Here is a 17,330-nt window from a genome sequence, read left to right as displayed (position 1 = left end):
AAGGAAAACATAATTGTTTCCATTTTTGAGATATTTGAATGTTAATACAGATTCATGACTTCAGTAAAAAAAAAACAACCAAAACCTAGAGGAAGGGTTTACTTGCAGGTTTGTGAAATATGTTAATGATATGTATATGCTTGTTGGCTTTCTACAGTGTTTCCGTAGATTTTTTTTTTTTTTTAATTTTTAATTTTATGTTATTCTTCTCCTTTTTTTTTTTTCCTTTGAGGGTGGGGGGAAGTTGAAGCCTGAGCCTATGTCTTACCTTATGAAACTGGCTCCTGACCACAAGTTAAAAAAAAAAAAAAAAGAAGTTTATTGTACAGGATGTGAACTTTACTTTTCTTCCCTTAAGCAGGGTTTTGTTCCTGCTTAATGAGAATTAATAGGAATTCACAGACTTTGTAGCCTATTTTTTTTAATCGTACTTTGACCTGTGCTGACTTCCATCACCTTTGTGTCCAGGTCAAAGTCTGCTTTCATTATGTTGTGGGTATGGGAATAAATAAAGCTTAACTATGATGTGAGCTTAATTAGAAGATGAAGCCCCTTTTCATCACTGATATTGCCAGAATCTTTACAGTCACTAGACTAAATTTGAGAACTTGCTTTTTGTGAATCAGGTGCATCAAAAACACTAGAGTTCTTACAGTTGATTGAGTTAGTTGAATTCAGCTAAGGAAAGAGATGGTGTCAGCTAGTAGCACATCCAGTTGATGTACTGACCTGAATATTGACATAGCAGTTCTGTGTGTGTGTGCTCCCATGCAAGAGGAAGAAAGAAAAAAAAATTTTTTTTTACTTTTTTTTTCTGTTTCCTTTGTCCCTTTTACTATCTTCGTGCAAGTTGAAGAGACAAATAACAGGGTTTTGTTGTTTTTCAATAGTTACTGTTTTCTTCCTCGGTGTAATTCACATAGGTTCCTCAAGGTGTCCTTGAAAGGGACAAAGCACTTACGATAAATATAACTGGGAAGGCTGGAGCAAATCTGGACATCTTGGTAGAGAATATGGGCCGAGTCAACTTTGGTAGATACAATAATGACTTTAAGGTAAGTAAAATCACTTGAGTTACTGGATTGTGGTGGCTTTTCTGGAGGTTAAAGAGAAAGTAGTGAGTGTGTTAGGAAGAGCAAAAGGATCAGGATTACACAGCTGTAACTTCACCTCAAAAATATAACTACTCACTAGTTTTCCTTTGAGTTCTTCCAGTCCGTGAGACCAAAGTGGAATTAAAAACTGACAGGTATCTTTTGTCCCATTTTGTTTGTTGGTAGCATACCCTTGCAGTATTTTCAGTGTGGCTAGGAAAGGCTGTCTCAGTAGCACTTTAGCATGCAAAATTGCCAGTTCAGATTTGGACTGATCAGGTGTTAGAGATAATTATCAGAAAGCTTCCAAGTGCTCCTGGGTCCGTGCTACACTTTGGGGCTGTCACCTCCCCACATGAGTGGCTGTGGTGGGTTGACCTTGGCTGGCTACCAGGTGCCCACCAAGCTGCCCTATCATTCCTCCTCCATCAACAGGACAGGGAGAAAATAAAATGAAAAGCTCGTGGGTTGAGATAAGGACAGGGAGATCATTCAGCAATTACCGTGAGGGGCAAAACAGACTCAACTTGGGGAAATTAATTTAATTTATTGTCAATTAAATAGAGTAGGATAATGAGAAATAAGAACAAATCTTAAAAAACACCTTCCCACCACCCCTCTCTTCTTCCCAGGCTCTCCTTCATTCCTGACTCTTCTGCCTCCGTCCCTTGAGAGGTGCAGGGGGATGGGGAATGGAGGATGTGGTCAGTTGATAACAGTTTATCTCAGCTGCTCCTTCCTCCTCACAGTCTTTCCTGCTCCAGTGTGGCATCCCATCCACAGGGTACAGTTCTTCATGAACTTCTCCAATGTGAGTCCTTCCCACAGGCTGCAGTTCTTCAAGAACTGTTCCAGCATGGGTCCTTTCCATGGGGTTCAGTCCTTCAGGAACGGGCTGCTCCAGCGTGGGTCCCCCAGAAGGCCACAGCTCCTGCCAGAAAACCTGCTCCTGCATGGGTTCCTCTGCACCAACTGCAGTTCCTGCCAGGAGTGTGTTCTAGCATGGGCTCTCCACAGGCTGCAGCTTTGTTCAGGGCACATCCACCCGCTTCAGAGTGGTGTTCTCCACAAGCTGCAGGATGGATATCTGCTGCACCATGGACCTGAAGAACAATAAACAGGAAAGACATGTGCCTGAACAGTGCCATTTAGTTATCGAGCAAAGGCACACAAGCTTTGAGGAAGTAGAATTTTTAAGGTTGTAAGTAGGGGAAAAAGTAAACCCAAATGTGTGCATCTTGAGTATCCTAGTTGATGAGGCCACAAACTCCTGTTACAGAATCCAGTTCAGTCATAAAACATAGACTGGGAAGAGGCTTGCAAGGTCTCCTAGTGGGCAGAATCTCCCCTTTTCACATTTGTGTTGCCATGAGTAGAATGGGCATATTTGCATTGTTAAAGAAAGATATATTGGTTACGATTAAACAGCACGGAAAACTAGAAGCTAAGGCTTGGTTTAAAGGAGATTAATTGACCAGTTATACTTACGTGTGTCGCGATGAAGATTTTTAGGTTTATTTCCAATTATGCTAAGACTAGTGAAGGCAAAGCAATACAACTCTCAGCATTTGCAAAGCTGGTAACCTGCAGGCTTTTGCCATATCAAAAAGCAGTTTTACTGGTTTTAGACTTTGAAAGGCATACAGGTATTTAAATCCTAATTAGAACAGAACTAAATACATGTGGGAACTTCTGGGATGTATGAAAGCCTCTGAATTAGAAGCATCAGCAACTGAGGGTTTTCTGTCCTTGTGGCATATAAATTCAGTTGGCAGCAGGAGTGCCAACTGTTTATATTGTCTTGTCAAGGTAACTTGCTTTCATCAGAGTGGCAAGAGAGGGAAGCTAGTTCCCCAATGTTTTGCCTTCATGTAGAGGCAGCAGAAATGTTGCATTTATTTAATAACAGGCCGGGTGATAAGGAACCTGTGTGCTTAGTGCTAAATTGACGTAACAGAATAGAAGGTGAGAGGTTGGATTAGGGAGGTGCTCAATGTTGCTGTGGTTGAGCCGAAATTCACACTTATACCAGGGTTTCAACCTTAAGAGTGAAAGCAAGTTTAGTAGACACGTACTTTGGGAGAACAATCCTCTAAAACCAGGATCCTTCTGTGTAGAAGAGGTAATTTTGGAAAACGTACGTTGCTTCTTCCCATATAATCCTTCCCTCATGCTGTCTTGTGTTGATTTTGAAAACTGGGAGTAACCTTGGGTTTTAGGTATTTTGTGCTTCCAAAAGTGACTTTAAGGGAAGAGGTTCGTTCCTTGTGAAGCCTCGCATTTTTAAGCGAATAAGGTAGCTTTGCTGGGTTTTGCTTGGCTGTTTTTTTGTATCACATTTTTGAGCTTGAAATGGAACTAGTCATTTAGCTTTTGGGAAGGAGTCTTAAAAGGGTTTTAGTTTTAAAACATCCTGCTGATCTAAGTGTTGTTGTTGAAGGACACAAAGGAAGGAAGAGTGTGGTTTCTGTTTTTTCTATATTTTTTTTTTTCACATAATCACTGCCACCTATGTCTTTGTTTTACTTGGAAAATTTATATCCATATCTGGACTGTTGAATATGGATTCTTATGCAGACCAAAGTAAGAATGCTTAGTAGGCACTTCATCTCACATGGAAAATCACACCATTCATAGTGCCTAAAGATGGGCTTAGGGAAGCAGGTTAGAAAGTTTGGGCTAAAGTTATGTTGCATTACTTCAATTGATTGCTGGATGGTAAAGTCTAGGTTGTATAGAAAAGTTTTGCCTCTTAACTCTGTGCAGATATTTTGGTTTGATACAAGAAAAATAAGTTCCTCTTCTGTAAAGTGGGCATCTAGGTAAAGGAAGAGAAAACCAATTGGTGCCTGTACTGATGATGAAGCTTATGGAGTCAGTGCAGTGCTCATTAGACATCAGAACAGACACATGACATGGTATCAGGCCATTGAAAATGTGGTTTTGCTTGTTCCTGTTTGACATGCAGTGTTTGCAACAGAAGTTAAGTTGCACTGAAAAACAGCTTCTCTACAGGGTCTATTCAAGCGATTACATGCATGTAGCAGCATTGCTTTAAAATCAACCCCTTGCATTGTGCTGAAACACAACTTTAAAAACTATTATTATAACAAAATTAGGATGTGTGTAGGGGTAACTTAATGTTCCTTTTGCTCTTCTTAAGTCATGAGCTTACCTTGTGTTTGCATTCATTGTGCAAGTACCCTGGTGTGCTGCACAGATGGTTCCATAGAAACAGGACTCTGTGGGCTTGAAGCTGACTGTAAGCTTTAAGTGTTTCACTGAATCAGGGTCACAAAGCCTGTGCCCTGATTTTGTGATACTGTATGTTAGCTGTAGATTGATAGGAAGTAAATACTGCTTTCTCTGCTATTGTGCAGGTTAATGTCTTGGGTTAGTGACTCAGTGTTACCAGATCTCATGATGGTATCTCAAACATACACTACTTAAATAAAAAGCAGAAAAAGCATTAAGCCCCAGGTTTTGGAATCAAGCAAAACAGAAATTTTCACAGTTACGGGAAAAAAGTTTGAAAAAAAACTTGGGCATCGGTGAAAGCTCAAAACTTTGAAGAGGAACAGACCTTTCACAGAGAATAAATGAAACCGTTTATTCCTAAGCAAAGCATATAACTTGGTGAAGACCAGATGCTTGTTTTTCTCGTACACAGATTGGCAGCTGTTGCAAGTACTTGGATTCAGTTTTTATTCGTGACGGTTCTATGGTTGCAGCCGAGTAACTTCAATAACATGAAGCTAAATATGTTATGTTTTAGTGGTCTTTTGTTGTTATTTTTTATCTCCTCTTAGGGTCTAGTTTCAAATTTAACTCTTGATCAAGATATACTTGTTGAATGGGAAATCTATCCTCTGGACATAGATGGAGCAGTGAACCATGACATTGATGGCCACCTTGACCGACCAGAGAGATCTGTTGGCAATCCGATGAATTATGAAGCACCTACTTTTTACACTGGTAGACTTTCAATTCCTGGAGGGATTCCAGACTTGCCTCAAGACACCTATGTCAGGTTTCCTGGCTGGACAAAGGTACAACTATTGCTGTAAAAACTGCTGTAAAGTCCCCTCAGAAAGCTACTGAGGCTTCTATGAACAATCAAAGTCCACCTCTCTTGGAGCGGTAGAAGTTGGTTGTAGTGGTGGGGTGTCTCAAATATATTTAAATGACTAGGAAATGGATTCCTTGCTTTAAGTAAATCTGGAGAGTAACCATTAAGAGAAGGGAAATGTATACAAAAGATACATGATATTGGTCTAGAAAGTGAACCATCACAAAAAAAACCCCAAACCTATTTTTTTCCAACAGTGGGAAAGATGAACTGCCAGGCTTTTCAGAAGTGCTGCATTTCATTGTATTCGGTGTTTTTGTCTTGAGATAGAATCGTAGAGTCATAGAATTGCTGAGGTTGGAAGGGACCTTTAAAATCAAGTCCAACCATTAACCTACCCTGACAAAAACACTTTTAAACCATGTCCCCGAGTACCACATCTACCCTTTTCTTAAACACCTCCAGGGATGGCGAATCCACCACCTCCCTGGGCAGCCTATTCCAATGTTTAATAACCCTTTCAGTGAAAATTTTTTTCCTAATATCTAATCTAAACCTCATCTGACTTAACTTGAACCTATTTCCTCTCGTCCTATCACTTGTCACTAGGGAGTAGAGGTCATCCCCCACCTCCCTACAACCTCCTTTCCGGTAGTTTCAGAGGGTGATAAGGTCTCCCCTCAGCCTCTTCTTCTCCAGGCTAAACAACCCCAGTTCCCTCAGTCGTTCCTCGTAAGACTTGTCCTCTGGAGCATAGGATGGAGCAGAAGCAGATGTGCAGATGGAGCAGATGTGGAGCAGAAGCAGCTTTGTGGAGGGAGGGAGTGAATTACATGCCTTGAGATAAAATAATTTTTTATCCTGGAGGAAGTGAGATGCTACAGGACGCTTTCCTGGTTATACTGATTGATTAAAAGTAATTAAGAACACATTTGTGGTGTTGTGTGAAGAATTATGGATCCTGTTACAAAGCATAGAGTGTGCTGGACTCGACTGCTGGTGTTGTGCTCATAGATACAGATCCAATGCACGGAAGATGTTACTGCTTGTCTTCTGGAGGTTACTGGCCTGAATGGATCAGAGAGCCGCTGCCATGAGAAGCTGTTTGGCAGATCTCTGTTAATGGGAACTTCTCATGGGGCAGGAGCGTAGCTGGAGCAGCAAAGAGGGTGTTTTCACAGTACTGTGTTTGGAACAGCCAACATGCAGGATGGGTGAGGACCAGCTCAACTAGCTGGTGGGAGGCACAGAGAGCAGAATGTGTGTGCTGAAGTGCCGCTTCTCTTGGAAGCCTAAGCATTTAAGTCCTGGCTTCAAGGAAGTGCCTGTGATAGTGTTAGGTAGCAAAATTATTCCTTTCTGAAACAATTAGTTTACTGCTATTAAAATAGAGTAGGAGGAGGAGTTCCTGGTGATCTATCTACAATATTATAGTCATTAGAGTGCTTCCCAATATGCAGAAAACCGTGGTTCATTGCTGGCACTCAGCTTGGATGAGGAAGTCTGACTTAGTCCCTGTTCCTATATATGTGTATATCTTACACAATCACTGAATAAAATCCAAAAATAGCTCTTTGCACAGGAACATTTACTTTTGCAGTAAATTTTGTGATCCAATGAAACATGTCTTCTTCAGGAAGTGAGGTGACCATACCTGCCTGTTGGCAAACTCATCTTTGAAATTGCAAATGAGCCCAAGAGTTCTCATGTACCAGTGGGAATCTTTTCCTCTGATCTATTGAACATAGAAACCTCTGTTTTCTGTATTTTGTATACCCTCTAAAGCAGTCAAGGTGAAGAGATCCAAGTCAAACTGTAAGTAGGGCTATTGAATTGATCCTTCAAGTTTTACGTGGATTGGACCAAAGTTTTAAATAAGATACCCAGGAGTAATAAGATTGAGGTGATACTGGGTGTAGAAGCTGTGAATTCCACATGAGCAAATGCCTTTAAGGCAGAGGGTCATAAGGGTTTAAATTCCACTTAGGTCCCACTGGATCTCGACCTTAATTCATTAAATGGCACTGTGTAAATTGCTGGTGCCAAGGTGTGGAGAGGGACTTTATTAATAAAGACTTTTAATAAAACCCCACCTGTCTGAGTAGTTGGAAAACCATGGAAACAACACTTAGCAAGAAAACATATCATTCTAATGATGATCCTGCCTTTTCACATTAAGACGAGGAATATGACATGCTAGACAGTCTGGAAGAAGGGTGCAGCGTTAACAATCATGACCTATGTTGTAGCTCAGTTGCCTTCGGTGGTTTTTAAACCCTTCACTATTAATAAAACTTACTCCACCCTTGCTTGAGGAAGCACAATGCCCTTAAGCGTACATGCCCCTGAATATAGTTACATTTATCAGACTTTTTTTTGCTTCAACAGAAAAGAGGATTTGGAGTCAGGACTGTTCTTGATTTCTGTGGAATCATGGGTTGTAGTTGCTGACCCCAGTAAAGTAAATCTTGTTACTGAAGGCAAAGATCCCCCTCCTTTATTTTGTCTAGGGCATATTTATCGGTAGTGTGTATACTGTCATGATTTGCTGGGTTAGGGCACACAAGTTCTTGAGTGTGCAGTCTTTAGAAACTGCAGTTTTAATAAGAACAGTTTGGAATTGAGAAATTAACTCATTTTTTTCAATAAAGCTATGAACTTACAATCAATGACTGATTAAGAACAGAAACAGAGACCTGTCTGATTGTGCCTCCTGCATTAGACCTCTAATGCAGTTGATTCCTGCGGTAAACTCCTACTTCCTCCGGGGTTACAGTCACTCTGTAGTAGGCAGGCTACTGTCTGGTGGGTACACTCACTAATTCATATTGTGTGTGTGGCAGTTGCATTAACGTCATGTTTTCTTCTAAAACTACCACAGAAGCAGAGTAGTGAGCTTGAATAGATAGCTATTCTCTTGCCTTTTAATATAGCAAAAGCAAGTTACAAAGCAAGATAAACTTGATTAAAAAAAAAAAAAAAATCAAAGAAAAGGAAAGTTTGAGGTCAAAGTTTATTAGCACCTTGGCAAAACTGTGCAAGATAGGAATCTTATACCACGGAAGTGGATACAGAGCTGAAATAACTCACTTGCATTTGCAAATACCAACTCATTATAAAATTTCTCTTGTGAATTTCATAAAGTCTATTTTCATAAGTACTTGAAGAAGAAAACACAAGAAAAATAGCTCTAAAACAGCTTGAACAGCAATACTTACTATATTACAATTGTGCTTCTGTAAATCCTTTTAAAGTGTTATTTTGGTTTCAGATATCCCAGAAAATTTTAGAAACCACCAGGAGTGCAGTAAAAGTCCTTACTTTCCACCAATTCAAACTGTTTTATTATTTTTGTCAGTGTACGTCAGTGCTATTGAGTTAGTTTGTTTTTCTTCTACCAAAGGCCAAAGCAAGATGGACAACACAGATGCAGTTATATGTTCCCATCCCTTTTCTTGTCCGCTGACCTCTTGTCTTACATACACTGAAAAGACATTTAGGAGGAGTAAAAGAAAATTATTTATCCAAATCAGCTGTATATCCTCCCTTATGTTTTGTTTAATGAACCAAAATTCAGCTCAACTCCGTAGGAGTCCACTTTCAGTTTACTGGAACATTCTGCAACTCACGGATTTATAGACTTTTGGAAAAAACTGCATTCGTGTCACTTCAATGTGTCTGTTTTGAGGTGTATAAATGACTGGTTTGACTTTCTGCTTTTTCCTCTTGCCCAATTTTGTTTTATCTTTTGAACGTAAGGTATTTATAATGTTAGAACAGTATTTTGAACTGGTGGTTCTGGCTACAATAAAAAGTAATTTAAAGAGTTTGTATGCCAAGTTAACCGCAGTTTCATTGAACTTAAATTAATGTTTGGAGACCCCCCAATATTTTAATGGTTGTAGGTAACTACAACAAAATACAGTACTCTTGCAGTGTGATTTCACAAGTTCTTTTGTTGACTAAGCTATAACACGTGTAATAGACATCTGAATTTCCAGAGTTTAGACAAGCTGTATCTTTTTCATGGAATCGTGCAACATGAAGGCGCTACCAAGATAATGTAGTCTTACACTTGTACAGACAGCCACAACAAAATTATGCTTTTTTCTTTTGTGCCTTCTTTTTCCTTTTAAAAATCAACTTCAAGCAAATACAGTTTTCAGGTTTGCTTTGGTCTGGAACTTGGTGCAAAATTCAGTGCCAGGAACCTGCAATTCTGTTTTCTTAAGTATTGCCATTTTTGGAATGACTGCAGTATTTGACCAGTTTCGTTTTAAATATTAATAAGTGCTTTAACTCATCAGGGAATTTAATTCTTTTGACTGTCATTAGCATTTTCTTGAACAGATTTTCTATCATGTTTTATCAAACTGAAGGATGGAGGAAATTCAGTTACTGTGTGAAGAACGTTATGCTTAAAGCTATTTCATCATTTGATCTCTGTCAAATTATTAAAATGTCATTATTTTTTCTTTCTGTCTTAACAGGGGCAAATTTGGATCAATGGCTTTAATCTCGGTCGCTTCTGGCCAGCCCGTGGTCCTCAGTTGACCCTTTTTGTTCCAAGGAATATACTTGTTTCATCGGTGGCAAACAACATAACAGTGTTGGAGCTAGAGCGTTCTCCTTGCAACACCCAGGCATGCGAGATAGAATTTGTAGACAAACCTAATATCAATGCAACTGTACAGTATGAAAATGATGGCCCCCAACTCTTTGTTAGAGACATATGGCTGAACTATCTATAATGATTTGAGTATTTTCTTATCTTCTACCACTTCGCTTCCCTTTCCCTCAAGCCCTACTTCCCTTTTTTAAAGACTGTTAATCAGTAAGTTGTTTAGCTGAGGCAACTTTTTAAATTCTTCAAAGACCATTTTTAAAACAAAAAAAAAAAATCGGCCAGAGTTAAATACTGAAATTCTCTTAAAAAAAAGAAAAATAAAAGCTGTAGCTTTAGAACTTGCCTTGGACTGAAATTGAACTCAACTGGAAGATAATGTTTGTGTCAGTCGTGAAAATGTAGTCCTTGTAGGCTGCTTACATTACAGGAACCCTCTGACGCTTTTCTTTTTACCATGTTTTGCGACTGGAGAGGAGCCTACAAAAGGGATGCACAATCTTGCTAGCTTGCTGTTTATTCCTGCGGACTGGTAAGTCAGAGCTGCCAAGAGACTAGATGCTTTCAGTTGATTTTTATCATCTGGTTAGTATCAGTAGTCTGAAGGGGCTCACTGCCTATGTTGGCGGACCTCATTTTTTTTCAACTCTGTGCAAGTGACCTTGGAAAAATTTCAATTGGTTTCTCCTGGGGGCAGTGAGAAGAACTGTGGAAGAGAGCACTGAAATGCAAGCTGGTCCAAACAGCAGTAACGTGGAGGGACCTTGTAGGCTGCATCTGTCCCCTCTTGGAAAGCCAATTTACTGCTTCCCTTCTGCTATCTTTGAAGACTTTAAGTAAGTTGATAAGTACAAGGACATACATAAAATTTAGGCTCTTTTGGTTGGACCGTAGCCTCTGATTAACCTGCTTGCAGAATGTAGTCTTAAACTGAGCCACTTTTCCTTTTAATGGATCCTATTTTTTTACTTTTTCTTTTTCCCCTCTAATGGGCCCGGAGTACCTGGTTTTGATAGGCTAGCACCTTGGAAATGGAAAGCTTTAAGTTAAAGAATTTTAGTTCTCTTTTTAGTCATTAATTCACATCTGTTTTTTTTTCCAGTAAACTGGTGATCTTTGTTAAGTGCCTGATATTTGGAAAGATGCACAATCTCTGTCAGTAAAGCTGACTTCCTGCAACAGACTGAGTCTTCTTATTGATTCTTATGGGTTTGATGTCAATCATGCAAACTCCTTGGTGAGATTTAAACAACAAAAGATTCAGATGATGGAATCAACTATTTTCGTCATCTGTGGTTTCTTCCTTTGATTTTTGTCTGACATTATTAAAATGGTTCTTTAAAGATTAAATCCTTCCTGTGTTTGTTTGGGAAGGAAGACAAGGATGAGGAAGACTTACGAGCAGTTGCAGTATAAGGGTGAAATGAGGCTGTAAAGTCTCTATGGACAAGGAGTTCTTCTTGTTGATGTCTCATTTGTTTTCTGTGCTATTAAGATGTGTGCAAAGTAAAGTGAATCAAAGTAGTTGTGATAGGCTGTGTGGACCCCGGAGGTGCCACCCTTTTCTGAGATGGCCAGTGCAAAAGCTTCTTTCTTCTCAGCTGATGAGGATTATTACTGTCACCTGAGGAGGGAATGAAAAGGAGCACCACTCCCTTGAGTATCTACATCTCTGCTATGTGTTTCGCCTGTGTTTGATGGGCTTTCGAACCAGACGCATGTGGTTCACCTGAGCCAGAGAGCTTCTACTCTTAAATTCTCACCTTAAACGCAAAGTCTAATGGCTGGGTACTGTGTGTTCAGTACCTGATACGCTTAATTCTTGGAATAAAGTGATCTGCCTTGACCCCAGATTTGTTTGTTTTTTGTTTTTTTTTTTCTTGGCACCATCTCTATGCAGACCCTGGAACGTGCTCTGCAATTGGTTTATTATGAAGTATTAATTACCTCAGAGCCAGGCCTTGAAAGTAAGGAATGGAACAGAATTAGTTTCGTACCGGTTGTGGGTATTGTGGGTTGAAGTGTGCAGAATGACAGTGCTATTTAGGTATTATTCCTACAACAGTTCAGTGCTTTAACAGCCAGGAGTATTTTTATTTTTCTGGCAGTTAGTGCTATGAGGGGAGTGGAACTCCTGGCTCTCATTCTAACTTCATTTCATTTTACATTGTACTTGTGAAAGTGTAGTGTAATCCATGAGAGTTCACTTTTTGCTGTAACTCTGTGTAATATTACAAGCAGAAAGGCTTTGCATCAAGGACTACAAACACGCATCTGGTTAGATGTAAGACTAACAAGAACAAAGTAGAAAAAACAGGCTTAAAGTTTTTCAAGTAGGGCTCTAGATAGCGTTATTAACACACCTGCGTATTTTCTGCTTGCAGTGAAGTGATCTCTTGTTTGCAGAAAGGAACTGAAAGTTGAGGCCCTGATTCCTAATTCTGACCTACCTGCATGAAAACACTGCTAGAGGTTGCCAAGCGGTGTGGTATTTATTTGAGTATGCAGAAGGTAGGCCTCTGTGACATGGGCCTTCAGAGTACGGTGCTACCAAAAAGAACCTGTTGCCACTTGCTGCTGCTTTACCCAAGGATGTGTCTGTAGGCGCTGCAGGAGAGTGTTCTGCCCTGCCCATGTCTCATACTGGGTCACTGTGCCCACACCACTGCTGCTACTACGCGGCTGGGGCTTCCCCTAGGTTTCCTAGCCTTGGCATGCAGTCCTCCTGGGGCTGAGTATGTGATACAGCATGGGACAGCTATGGCATTTTGCTCCTTTTTAGTCTTGAGCAAGTCAGTTATTTTAACGTATCCTCAAATGTAGTTCTATCATCTGTGTCCAGGGGTGGAAATGAAATTGGAAGGAAACCTCCTGACTGAAGACCAAATGCGTAGAAAAGGGGCTGTGATGAGTTAGCTGGCTCACCTTGACCAAGTTTTAATTTGGTTTTGAGGGGCATGATGTGAAAACATTGTCAGACCCCTGGTTAATATCTACGATGTAGCTGTGTGATCTGTTCCAGATGCTGAAGCTCAGTGGGATGGTCTCTCTGGAGCCAGCTGTCTCCTGAAAGCACGGCAAGAAAGAATGTTCCTAATGCTAAAATTGTGGCTCCTCAAATGCTCCCTCCTGCCTGTCCTCGGGAATTTGCAAGTGGTTTGCTGGCACAGCAGCTGAATAATGGGCACAGTGTTCTCCGCTGTCAGCTGACCAGCGCAAACCTGGTATTCAGTCAGAATGGGTCTGTACGGAGCAGTGGAGATTTTACACTGGTGCCATGTGGAAGGTAGGTGTGATCTTTGCAATTCTGTAGGGGAGTGCCATTTGCCATCTGCTCCTAGAGCGTAGCTGTAGGGGCTCAGCTTAGCACAGATATTTTTTTCCAGCCCTGGAGTGCGGTTTGTAAGCTTAGACTGTAATACTGCCTATGCATGAATGAAGGCCTTTTAAATGTGATTGCCTGGGATGAGGTGAACATGAACTGGTGAATAGTGTGCAGTATATAGTTGAATTCTCTTTCTTAACCTGTGTATGAGACTACTCTTTTTCCTTATATTCATAATATTCTGTGATTCACAATCCCTGAATCACTTGAGACTTGACCTTGTCCATATCCTTTTAGACTCTTAATGCCTTTTGTAATTCTCCTGTGCTGGCAGCTCTCCCTGTCTCCCTGCTCTCCCATCTCTTTGGGGGGTCCACAGTGCCTGTGGTTTTCTTTCGCATTTTTTTTTTTGATGAAATACTCCTTGGTTTGCACAGTTTGAATGTTTACATGAGTCTAGACGATTCTAGAAATAATCCTCCTGACTGGACAGCAAATACTATCCACCTGACAAATGTGTCAGGTGTTCAGAAATGGCAATTACTGAAGAATGCTGTGTTTAACAGTGTGCTCTGGAGGCGATGATACAGAATTATCCAGGCTGAGAAGGTGAACTGTTAACAAAACACTTAAGTTTGGACTGCAAAGGGAAGAAATCTACTCTCTTTGGATGGATTTGGTCTCTTTGATATAATTGGATGACTGACTGGACTGTTGCAGTCCCCTTGTATTCTCATTTCAGATATATTGAGATCACTGGGAACAGCAGCATCTCCATATGTGTAAAATGGATATTCTGACAGGGTTCCTAGGATGTTCTTCATGGAAATCCATCCATATTTGAGCAAATAGCTCGCAGTGCTGACAGATCCTAACCTGAGCCTCTGATGGCAGCTTAGTTATTTACTGGGTGTTATTGTCTCTGTACCAGCAGGAAGCTACTTGAGAATGTTTTTCTGTTACATGGCTTTGCAACCATTCATCTTCCTTTTTTTTTTTTTTTTTTTTGCTTGCAAATGCTCTAGCATAACTTCCCAAAAGAACCGCTGATTGATGTGCAGTCCCCACATTTTCATTTTAATTTCTTCTTGTATGTATCTTTTCCAGACTGTAAACACCATTTTAACAGGTAATAAAAGATGAAAGGTTTGTGACAGATGATCTAGCCCTATGCCTCTCTACCCTAAGCCAATGTTATCTGTATCTAAAGTATTCCTAATGTATTTACTCAACCGGTTCTTCAACATTTCCTGTGATGGAGACATCAGACTTCCCTAGGGAAGCTGTTCTAGTGTTTACTGTTAGGAAACTTGTCAACTTGTCAACAGCAAACTGAAGTCTTTGTTGATGTATGTAAGCCAGTGATCAGTTTTTCTATCCACAGCCAACATGAAGTATGTCTTTGTGCTCTGAAACTGTTTTGTGCCCTCTCTGTTACCTTCTTACTGCCCTGATGGACTGGATTTACAGAAGTTTTAAGAGGAGCAGAGCAACGTAGAGAACACTCAGAAAGGATGTGAAAGGGTGATGAGGTCCTGAATGACCTGGCCCAGGTTCTGCAGCAGTTTTATTTGAAATGACTGAGTTGCAAGAAAGCTGTCTTGCAGGCCAGGACTTAAAAGCATGGTAGCCAGCCTCGAGGTCCTGGCTGGAAGATTGTGCGACAAAAGGAACTGGAAGCTACAGAATGAGGTCTGCTTTAATGGTTCTCCATCAATGAGAAGGCAAAACCTGGCAGGAAGAGATGATTTTGAGACTTGATGCAAAGGGCTGAACGCAATAATGTTGGAAAAGATGTCATAGGGATCTTTGTCATGCTTTTACTGAATAAAGTATGTATGTTTAAAAATCCCTTTTCAGAAGGTATTTTCTGTTGCTTGTTATGGTGTCAAAGGTGGGAGTAGTGAACCAGAGTCCCTAGCTTTGGGGCAAGTCATGAAGGTGTGTGTTACCTACAAGATGTTTCACAGATCCAGTGCTAGTTTCAGGCCCTAGGTGGTACAATCCCCTTTCAGCAGGATATATGGTATTTGTGGCCAAGGAATCGGCAACATATTTAAGAATTCCTGTTTTGGACTTTAGCACATACACCTGTTCCTCAGGAGCCAAGTGTAGATAGGACTTCAAAGTCAGGGTCTTAGGAACGTCCCACTTTTAACGCTGCAGTGTTGTAATGGGCAGCACAGTCTTGTTCATGAAACACCCCAGCATGCGTTCATAGCAGACTCAGTGTAAGCATCGTGGTAAGATCGCTATCTTGCACTTTGGTAATGTGCTTACATCTGTAATACCATAACTTAGCCTTTTTAATTTTCTTTTTCTTTGGTAGACAAGGGGGGGAAAAAAAGGCTCACTAATGGAACTGGGAATTGAGTTTGAAACTCCAACAGAAAGGGCCTCTGTTAAGTAGTGGATCTGTTGAATATTGGTACAAATTCAGCAGAAAAATGTAGCCAGTATCTATGGTTTGAAAGGATTTTTCTGTTAAGGGTGTCTAGTCCTTCTAAGTGGATATACTTTTTTTTTTTAAAAAAAAAACAAACAAAACCCAAAACACAACTTCGTGCTTCTATACTAATATTAGCTGAGCATTTTCAGTGTTGTCTGTGGTTGTGGGTGAGAGCACAGATCTGAGCGCAATGCGGGGAAATGCCTAGCAATTGCTGGTCATCCCTCTAATGCTATAGCTAAGAAATTACTCCTCGGATCCCTGTTTCATGCTTCTTTAAGTCTTGCTGGTTCTTCTTCTCATACTAGGGAGGCCTTATGTGTAGAGAAACTAAAAAAAATGTCCTTCAATGTGTCTTTGGTTGTCTGAAGAAGAGTTGATCTCCACCCCTTCCACCTGTTCATCATTAGTTTGCAAACTGGCCAAAGATACCTTTGCTTCCAGCTTGCTTATACCTTTCGCCTTTCTTCCAAATCCCATTCAGAGGTTTCTTCTGGCAAGTCCCTCAAATCTTGGTCAGGTGCACAGAATGAACACTCTTTATGGATCTCTAGTCTAAATTTAGCCAGAGCTCTCCCCTGGTTGTGGACTTCTGCAATAGCACTCTCCAATGCATTTGCTTTGGGAGAAGGTCAATAGCTGCGCGTTGTGTGTGGTGGCTGCAATATCTGGATGTGTTCCTGCACTACGCGTGAAGGAGCCTTCTGAAGCATTGGTGAAATTGTTGAGGAGAAGAAGGAAAAGAAATGGCTAGCTTACTCTTAACCTTCCTCATGCCCTGTCTGTTGCTGAGCTTTAGATTGTAAACTTTCTCCTGTATATTGAAAGTGGTAGTTGCTGTTTTCACAGCAGGCACGTGTGGAATAAGAAAGAAGCTGCGCAGAAGGAAAATTTGCACTCCTTTCTTGCCTCCTTCATGTTAAATTTTATTTCTGGATGTTGAAACACTCTGCTATACCAGCGAGGTTTCCCAGAAGACTTTAGGGTCTGAGAGATGGGTCTGGATCCTGCACGCACTCTACATACCTTCTTTCAAGCTTTCTGACTTTTTTCCCTTCAGTTTTAGGATGTGGTTTGCAGTAATCGTGAATAGGTAGATCTGGTGTGCTGAAAAACCTGAGAACCTAGTACTGAACTTGTGATGGGTTAGCATGATTTCCTGCAAAATTTTGTCAAAGCAGTGACTTCTGCTACGGTTCATTCCTGTGTTGCTCTTTTTGGTACTTTGATCCAGAGCAGTATCCACTTCAAAAGCTGAAGTTAAAGCAACGCAAGTCTTTTGACTACAGTCAAACATAGACACCTGCAGACGTGACTTTATTTAAAGCACTGATTCCACCTAGCTTGTGTTGAAATAGGAGAAAATTGTTGCTGGTTGGTATCTGCTGAAGCAGCTCTTTTTTTTACTTTTTCAAGTCTAACCTCTGAGGTCTTTTTGCTTTGACTCACAGGCGTCAGAGGTGTTGAAGAAAACCTAGAGCTTTCTAATTTTAACTGTCTCATGCCAAGACAGTTCGTGTTTTAGTATTAGCCAAATTTTGGACTCCTCTTAATGTCTTTTACTGGAAAAAAAAAAAGGGACACACCACACCCCGCCCACCACCCCAAAATTAATCTTGATCACCCATCCTAGGAAATAAAGACAGCTTGGACAGAAGGTGCCGGTAATTCAGATGCAAGGGTAGAAGCTAACTATGCTGAAATTGCCCAAAAGGCTTTTTTCTTTTTTTTTTTTTTTTAATTCTGAAAAATCCAGTCTGTGCCAAGTT

At 40.5% G+C, this 17,330-nt stretch overlaps 1 protein-coding gene across 1 annotated transcript in view; it reads left to right on the top strand.

Annotated features, from left to right (window-relative positions):
* The window catches only part of GLB1 (galactosidase, beta 1), a 34,012-nt gene extending 24,074 nt beyond the window's left edge, over positions 1-9,938 (top strand). Inside the window, exons 14-16 of the mRNA XM_009895032.1 lie at positions 924-1,055; positions 4,904-5,143; positions 9,654-9,938. Coding sequence (XP_009893334.1) covers positions 924-1,055; positions 4,904-5,143; positions 9,654-9,914 — 633 coding nt within the window. The 3' untranslated portion in view covers positions 9,915-9,938. The remainder of the gene's footprint in view (positions 1-923; positions 1,056-4,903; positions 5,144-9,653) is intronic.
* Positions 9,939-17,330: the final 7,392 nt, after the last annotated feature.

The sequence above is a fragment of the Charadrius vociferus genome, unplaced genomic scaffold, assembly GCF_000708025.1.
Source record: "Charadrius vociferus isolate BGI_N301 unplaced genomic scaffold, ASM70802v2 scaffold51, whole genome shotgun sequence".
Taxonomy (NCBI): domain Eukaryota; kingdom Metazoa; phylum Chordata; class Aves; order Charadriiformes; family Charadriidae; genus Charadrius; species Charadrius vociferus.
This window is presented reverse-complemented; position numbering and strand designations above follow the sequence as displayed.